This window comes from Corvus kubaryi, unplaced genomic scaffold (genome assembly GCF_017639235.1).
Source record: "Corvus kubaryi isolate FWS band 111438036 unplaced genomic scaffold, C.kubaryi_AGA036_p1.0 37397, whole genome shotgun sequence".
NCBI classification, from domain to species: Eukaryota; Metazoa; Chordata; class Aves; order Passeriformes; family Corvidae; genus Corvus; species Corvus kubaryi.
In genome coordinates, this window is record NW_024581136.1 from 14,708,359 (window position 1) to 14,717,193 (window position 8,835).

At 43.0% G+C, this 8,835-nt stretch overlaps 1 protein-coding gene across 6 annotated transcripts; it reads right to left on the reverse strand.

The window, feature by feature from the left end:
• Positions 1 to 307: 307 nt before the first annotated feature.
• Positions 308 to 7,944, reverse strand: ZNF639 (zinc finger protein 639). Of its 6 annotated transcripts, none has more exons than XM_042042577.1 (6): positions 7,886 to 7,944; positions 6,762 to 6,864; positions 6,301 to 6,377; positions 5,667 to 5,762; positions 4,706 to 4,846; positions 308 to 4,434 (listed from the first exon to the last, which is right to left on the reverse strand). In XM_042042577.1, the coding sequence occupies exons 3-6, from the start codon at positions 6,356 to 6,358 to the stop codon at positions 3,287 to 3,289; spliced, it is 1,443 nt and encodes a 480-aa protein (XP_041898511.1). In that variant the 5' UTR covers positions 6,359 to 6,377; positions 6,762 to 6,864; positions 7,886 to 7,944; the 3' UTR covers positions 308 to 3,286. The 6 variants fall into 6 exon arrangements, with proteins under 6 accessions (XP_041898511.1, XP_041898512.1, XP_041898508.1 ...); XM_042042578.1 differs by lacking the exon at positions 7,886 to 7,944 and adding an exon at positions 7,816 to 7,830; XM_042042574.1 differs by lacking the exon at positions 7,886 to 7,944 and adding an exon at positions 7,424 to 7,762.
• Positions 7,945 to 8,835: the final 891 nt, after the last annotated feature.

Sequence of the window (8,835 nt, forward strand, 5' to 3'; positions counted from 1 at the left end):
ATGTTCAGTGCGGGCTGAGGGCGGCCGCCGCCATCTTGAGCGCGGGCAGGTCGCGAAATGGAGCCGAGCGGAGCTGGGGAAGCAGCGGGATCATCATCCAGGGCTTCATCATCCAGGGCTTCATCATCCAGGGCTTCATCATCCAGGGCTTCATCCACAGCACCGCGGTCTCACCAAAGTCTGCCAAAGTGACAGCGCTGGGGACTCTCAGGAGTTAAAGCGCACTGATACCTCATGCATTTGATACAGGAGCATTAGGAAATTAGAACAGTGAAAAATCGGCGACAACAGCATTCTCGAGAACACGTTGAGGATTACTAATCCACTGTATTTTAAGATCTTGCATGAATTTGTGAGATGTAAACTTTGTTTTCAAGTCAACAATCTTTCACATAAAAAAAGTTCTTTTTCTCAGTAAGAAACATGTGCCAGGCATCTGACACACAAGAGATTTGTTAAGGTTGGAAAATACCCCTAAATTCGAGTTACACATGGAAACTAAGGGTTCAAATGTCTGAAAAGCAAAGAATCAAATACACATTTCTCACAAGTACAAGACACTACCAAAACCAATCTCATGATTTTGCATAGCTTCTGCTTGGAATGCTGTTCCTGAAACAGCTGAACCTTGCAGGTACCAGTGAACAACCAGAATTTGATACTTAACTGCTTTGGAGAAAAATAGTAAATACTGGCACAATCCTGGTTCCTACAGTCCGTTTCTGCCATTCCAGCCCGAGAGGAGCTGCTCAGGCTCCAGGGTGGCAGATGTGTGGCAGTACCAGAGCAGCTGCGCTCAGGTCAGAGCACTCACCTTCCACTTATGCGCTTCACACAAATAACCCAAAAGTCTTCCCTTTGCTGGGAACACCATGCTGTCCTTGGCATGCTGAGCCATGCCTTTCAGCCTTCCAGATTCTAGGCAGACTCATTATCTAGTTTTCCTACTACTTAGTAACTTTCTTGCTTTAACATGCAGATTCATATGGAAGCCAGCAGTGTACTTGTGTTCCCTTTTAAAATTTTAAAATGAGATATGCTACTCCTGTACACTTCCATTTACTCCCTGATAGATATTAAAAAGAAAATACTAACATTAGTCCCTCATTTATAAAATCCAACTTAAAACAACCTTGGATACATTTCCTGTTTAGACACTGCATTTTAGTTTGGAATGATTTGGCTTCACAACATTCCTGTGGGGTATTGTTTTGATTCCCAGTTTAGAGATTAGAAATAACTCAGACGTCTAAGCCGTGAAGTTATTCATGTCAACAAGTAAGTTTGTGGTGTCACAGGGCTCTGTGCTGGCACAGGACACCACCTTTCCTGCAGGGGACACAATGCTGGTCTACACAAATATACACACTTCTTAAGCCCCCTTATTTATTTTGGGCCTTTTTTAAATGCCTTTTTCCACTTCTTGTCACTGTCTCCTGGAGCAGCTTTCTCTCCAGAGCTCAGCTGTGCCATTCCACCCATCAGCAGGAGCAGAGTTTTCAGAGAACCAGCATTCCCCCTTTCAGATATATGAACAAAATTAACTTTCCATATATAAAATAATTCATCTTAGTGTTTTGTTAACTGTATTATTGCTACCATTTAAAGCCAGCCAGGATCAATGGGTTCAAAATAGGAAATCAGGAATTCTACCACAGATACTGTACAAGGGACTAATAAAATACAGCAGGACACCCTCAGGTTGTCCTTTTCAACGACAAAACACAAGATTTAGTAGTACATCAGCATTTCAAAGTGACAGAAATGGTCTTGCCTTCTACAACAAAATATACACTAATGGGTTCATACTCTTTCCAGAAATACTTCTCTGGAAATCAGAACTTCCATCAATTGGTAACATTCAGCCAAGTTTTATCCTTAGCTTTAAGATTCAAATCCAAAGACCCTTGCATGCCTTGAAGCTGATAACAGCAAATCTCACTGATCAAGAAATGTTTGATACATTAATTATCTCTATATAAACCTTGCATTAGACAATCTTACATTACAAATTTACAATCAATGCACAAAGAAATGTAAACTCCACCAGCAATTTATGGGTATTTTCACCATGATATCTAGCATAATAGAAGTGACCCCACTCTTGTTTTTCTCTGTCCAAGTATCCGCTTGGAAATAAGAGCTACATAATGAACTGTAAAAATTCACTTCCAATGATTCCAGTGGCAGGACAGTGCTATATATAATATAAGCAAATGTGTGAAATAATTTCAGAGTCATTAGTAAAAATTTTGTAATGTACTGTGGTGTTTTAAGCCTGTATATAAAAGTTTAAAATTTACAGAGTTAAAAGAACATTCCTCAAGTTACTAGTGGTGGAAAGCTAATTATAAATATACAGAATTATTACAATAATATAGGATACTAGAGGTTTGCTCTAGTCAAAGGTTGGTGACATACATAATATCAGTGAGATATAAATTAGGATTTTATGTAAGAAATTAATTTTGTACATTCTCAGCAGGATCACTACAAATTCATTTTGCAATTACTCTTTAGAGCATGATCCAATCTAAATCCAAGCAATGAGTGTCTCCTCAGTGCATTAAAAGACAAGAACTGAAGGTAAATAAAGTGAGTATCATGTGGGAGTCATGTAGTACATGTGTGGAAGAGTATGTTGTACATGTGTTGGACAGTCCCACAGATGGGATTTAAACTTGGAACAAAGTGAACAATAAGGTCAGAAAGGTACCCCAAGAGAAAAACAGGACAATTTAAAAAGCTTATCAGGAGCATGAGGTGGGAAATGAAGGCTGGTATGTGAATTTGGAGATGTCCATGCCTGGGAATTTTTGGAACACCCTTATCTTTGGCAGGCTAGTGCTATTGCTAAACACCAGTGCAACGACCTGCTGCCAGAGGGTAACATGAGCTGGATGTGGAACTGAGACCAGTATTGGGTTATTTAAGCATGCAATTAGATATTTGCTTTGTTTTTGTGCCTTTTTAAACTCAAGAGAGCTGGTCCTGTACACTAGACATAAAGAGCGGGATGACCATCAGAACTGGTATCACAACATGCAATTACTCTCACTGCCCCTCCCCCCAAAATCTGAAAATAATCACATTGAAAATGTGATTATTCCTACTGAAACCCCTAGACAAGGAAGTTCACACCACCAAGCGCTACACATGCTATGCTGATATAAAGATGAAAACATTAGAAATGTACAATTGCTGTTAAAATTGTATTTAATATCACATTCCAGTGACTAGAAATTAATTCCATTTCTAACAAATTGATTATAGGGAAAGAAAGCAATCACACTGTCTCATGTATCTGAAGATGACTTAAAAGATCTTTTTCATTCCCAAACCTCATTAAACAATCAGTACATTTATGAGGCAAATCTGCTGAATGCCTGAAATCCAAATGAGTTTTAAGGTCTTCAATCTGTCCCGTTGAATATTCACAGTATTGACACAAGTAAATCCCTTCAGATAAATGAGAGCTTAAGTGCTTGCAATATTCCAACATACCTGAAAATCCCTTCCCACAGTCATCACAAACATGAGGGAATATTTTGGTGTGCTCAATAGCTACGTGCCTGTTGACATTTGTATGCAGCCTGCTCCTAAAGCCGCACACCTGGCACACAAAGAAGTTTTTGCATTTGTCAAAACTGATTTTGTTGATGAGGCTGTACTGGCCACGCTCCTTGTTGTTGTAGCTGTCGCTCAGCTCGATGAGCCGGCACGCGTGCTCGTTGACCACGTGGCTGTGCAGATCCTCAGGGTCGTTTGTCTCATGCTCACAGAACTGACACAGGTACTGCTCGTCACAGCTGTGCTCCTGGAAGTGCAGGTACAGCTCACTGCTGGAGGAGAACTGCACATCACACTGCTCACACCAGTAAAGGTGGTCGTTGAAGTGAGTGTCTGCTATGTGCTGACTCAGATTCTCAAAAATCACCGTTTTGTAATCGCAGTATTTACAGATGTATGGATCCTCCTCGTGTAGTTTGACGTGTTCAATGAGCTGCACTTTGCTGGAGAAGCTTTCTTTGCAAACTTTACAGACGTGAGTGTCTGTACATGTCTTATGCTTCAGGATCATGTGCTGCTTTAGATCAGAGAAGTACTTGCTGTTGAACTCACAGAGCTCACACTTGTACAAGCCACTGCTGTTGGCTCTCAGCAAGGGCCATTTCTGTTGAGCTGTGATATTCAAAGCCTGGTTCTTCTCAAAGATTTTACAGGTCTCCAGAGGGATTTCCTCCAGGTCCTCAGCTTCCAGCTTCTCAGGTGACACAGTCTGTGTTTCTATATCGTGAACTTCTACAGCATTCACTTCTGTTGTAGAAATTTCTACAGTTTGGATATCTAGAGGTTTCTCTTCTTCTGTGGGGCTGTCACTGAATATAGGTGAGTCACATAAGTCTCTGCACATTCCATTGTTAGTACCTTTATCTGCAGGAGGAAATACAGCATAGAAGGTTTTAAAAAAAACCACTACAAAACACCTGGGCCGATTTTTAACTTTTCAGTCAGCTGCAGCAGCTTTCAAATGCAAAAACCAGTTATTTTTCCCCTGCCAGACTATGCTGTATTTTCAGCTAACAAAGCAATACCAGAAACTATAAATCCTTCACCTTTTCTATCGAAGCAAGGAAGTTACACGAAAAGCCAGCAGCAGCTGTGCTGTCCAACCTCCCAGCCCCTGAGCTGCAAACACACTGACCTTTACCTTTATCCTTCTTTTTAGGGTCTGTACAGTGCATCCCAGCATTTGAATGTGCCCCGCTCCAGTGAGAGCTCCCGGCATGCACCGGACTCCCATCATCATCTGTGTCCAGGCTCTGCACAGGACTGTGGAATCTACCTGCAAGGGGAAGGGAAGCAGTTCCTTGTCATCATTTGTCCATGATCCTGATTCTCTGATTTAGTCATAGATCTTATTTACTATTTATTTATTCTACTTGCATAAATTTATCTTTATATACTAAGCACATCATAACCTACATTTAAAAAAAGTAACAATAAATTCCTTAAAAATTATTTTCATACATGCATAGGAAAACAAAAGAATTCAAAAAGTAGCAACTCTGTCTTTAAGATTTCAGCAGAAAATAGTCAGCTGATTATACTGAAAAAAACTTAAAATCCTTAAATGAAATGTTACATTTAAAAGACACAACTTAAAAAAATATTCTTCAATATTTCTGGACAGTGCATTTTAAAATATTATACTTTCTAAGACTTCTGCAGACTTGTTGGTGAAGTTATTAAAGTGAAAAGAAAAATAAATAAGACTAAAAATCCACCATCACATTTGCTTTGCTAACTTTCCACCCACTACTGGATGTTTTATAAAAAGGCATTTTGTTTTCCCAGGTACAAGTACAATTCAATGCAACTGCTGGTAATTTCCATCTGAACTCATCAACTTTGTTACCTAGGTAGTGACTATTTGAAGTCATTTAATCACCATTATAGATGTAAAATTGAAGGATCTTTTTGTTGTCATTGTTTCTACTTTGAAAACTGTATTTCAATTGTAACAACTGAAACAACCTTCCACCAGTCTAAGGCCCATCAGATCACAAGGATGCTCAGAAATCACCCTCTATATGTTTCCTTCTATGAATAGGAACATGACACATTAAAGAATTGCAGAACAAGACCCCAAAACATAGTCTTACCTCTGTTCATATCTGGCTGTCTCATGGAACAGACACTATAGCAGTGGTCAGAAAAAATTCCACTGTTGTCTATGTATCTGCTTGCACCTGAAGAATCTAAACCAAAATATCAACAAAAAAAGTTTATATACTAATGTCTTGGTGTAGCTACAGACATATTTCATGTTCATCAAAATTCTTTTCACATTTCTGCTTGTTGTTTTGGGAGCATTCCTGTTGTGATTTACACCTTCTAGCTGGTGCCCTGATGTTTGGAGTATCAGGTCTCCGCTCCCACTGAGGACATTGACAAGTGCATCGTCCATTCAGTGCTGAACACTTCTGTCTACCCCCATCCCAACTTTTACAGAATTTCTCTCCTCTGTGGAAGCAGAATCACCTTCATTTGCAGCTTCAGCCAGTTCTTCCATGTGCAGGGAGGACAGAACAAACTGTTCAGGTGCATTGGCTAAAAGTGGCCCAGCAAGGGAGCCTGCAGAGTGGGTGCTGCCCATTCGAGCCAAGATTTCTTATCCCACCCTTTATGTCACTGCTTTTCCATGTATTGGCACATGTGGTCCCTTCTTGTAAAGTTATTATTCTGAGAAAAAAGATTAACTTACTAAAGTGTACATAACTCAAGCTCTAGACTGACCTGAGTAACGAGAAGGATGCAGAGTCTTCCTTTTCCTCTTTTTAGGATGTTCATTCATTTTGAACAGTCTCAATGAACTATAAAGTAAAAATATTAAAGAATTAAGACTTGTTGGAATCTGGTTTATCTTTCAGGACCTTATGGAACAATACAAGCATTTTGAAAACCTGCATATCAAATACAAAAGTTTTTTCCTAGTCCCCCTTCTTGCCCCCCAGCCCATTTTGATACAGTTAAGAACCCACTAAGTGCACACAACTGCTCAAGTCCAGTTTTGCATTCCTGCCCTGGAGCAAAAGAAGGTTCACCATAAAGTCAGAACTCCAGGTATTGCAGCACTCAGGGTCATATACAAGCCTGTTCTCCCGCACCCTTTTTGTCAGAGACAGGACATTCTGAGGCAGAGCCCTTCAGAAAGAAGTTTTAGTGTTTAAAATACTAACACAGTCATGCTTTCTTACCAAAAATCCTAGACTCTTCAGTATCAGGAGCAGAGCAGCTAAGAAGCTGATGGCTGTACAGCTTCAAAACGTAGTGACTGCATCAGCTCAAGAAGATTTTCACCTATGGAGTGACAGCACTTTAAACCACTTAAAACTTTAGCACAAAATAGAAAAAACACAGAATCGGATACAAGTGATACAAGTACTGCAAAGAAGAATCTATGGAAATTGAAGCTAGAAAGCAACATAAGAAGTTGATATTAATTTCAGTTTAGAGCATCAAAATTAGTAAGGTGGATGCATGGGTGTATTTCTTTTTCTTTTGTCTCAGGCTAGTTGGCTTTCATTGCACTTGGCAGCTCCTGAGAGCACAAAAATATCTGGAAACAAAACAAAAACACTTGAGCTATATATGGGACAAACAGTCTTGAAGAAGAAAAGGCTGCAAACAAGGAATGTAATGTGGGTTGCCATAATTGAAGAGCACTTGCGGGCCCAGGATCTTCTGCAGTCAGTGCCATGCCCCAGAGGTGAAAGGAGGGGGAAAAAAGGGGCCCTGATCAAATCAACTGTGTTCTCCTGAGATTAAATATTTTTCTGAACTATAATTTTATTTCAAGGGACGGAAAAATCATTGATTTTAACATTACATCATGATCTAGAAGGATCAGTACCCTCACCGTTTTCTGTGATTGCAAGCGAAGAACCTACAGAGCACTGACACCTCAAGTCTCACTCCAGGTAACGCACTTGAAAAGCTCAACCTTTTCTCCACGGATCGGGCCGCGGGGCAGCAAGGCAGGTTGTTCTATCCCAGCGGCTCTCCCTGGCCCTGAAAAGCGGGATCTGGGCCCCGAGAATCGGGATCCCGATCGGCCCCGGGGCGGCGCGGCCTGCGCGGAGGCCGCACGGGAACCCTATGACGGGAGCGCGGCAAAGGCACCGTTCCGCCCCGCCGGCAGCCGCGGACCGCGGGCAGGGGCGAGGCCGCGACCCCGCTGGGCGGCGGGAGAGGGCCCGGCCCGTGGCCGCACCGGGAGAGCCGCGGGGCAGGCCGTGAGTCACAGCTCACCTCTCTGGCGGGGTCGGGGCAGGGGCGGCTCCCGCCCCGCGGCTCCCCGGGCGCTGCCGCCGGGACTCACCTGCCGGCCGCCAGCGCCGCTCCGCTGCTCCGGGGCCCGGCGCGGCCGCTCCGCCCGCCCCGCTCAGCCCGGGCCCGGCGGGCAAGGGGCGGGAAAGGGGCGAGCGGCCGCCGCCCGCAGCGCCCCCTGCCGGCCACGGCCGCCTCCGCACCCCGCCCGTCGCCACAGCAACGGCGAGGGGGCCTAAATAAACCTTTAATCTACATTTCATCCGTACCCGATAGCGGCAGCACCGCGCACGTTTTCATCTACAGGCCTCGTCCAGGGGCTGTAAGGCAGCTGGCAGCATGTAAGCCGGCTTCAGAGCAGTGTCAGCGCACAGATGGTCAGATTTTACACAAATGAGAGGGTGATGTCAAAGCTGGAACCTCATAAAGCTCAACTTTACTTTTTGTGCCAATGTAGAAGCTGTCCCTTACAGCTACTGTATAGGAGAATCAATATAAAGTGTATTATCACTATATACAGTACAAGAAAGAAATATATACATACAAGACAAGGAGCTATTGGAGAGGGTCCAGTGGAGGCACAAAGTGAGGAGGGGTCTGAAGCATCTCTTGTGAGGAGAGACAGTGAGACTGGGCCTGGTTAGTCTGGAACAGAGAAGACTGACAGGGGATCTTATCAATGCACACGAATATTTCAAAGGCAGGGGCCAGAAGATGGTGCCAGACTCCTTTTGGTGGTTCCCAGCAACAGCAAAAGAAAAAATGACCATAAACTAAAACACAGTAAGTTTCACCTCAACACGAGGAAAAACTTCACACTGAGGGTGGCAGAGCACTGAACAGCTGCCCAGGGAGGTCATGGATTCTCCCTCTCTGGAGACATTCCAAACCCACCTGGACATGTTCCTGTGTTACCTGCTCCAGGTGACCATGACTTGGACTGGATGATCTGCAGAGGCCCCTTCAAAAACGAACCATTCCATGATTCTGTGAAATATGCAT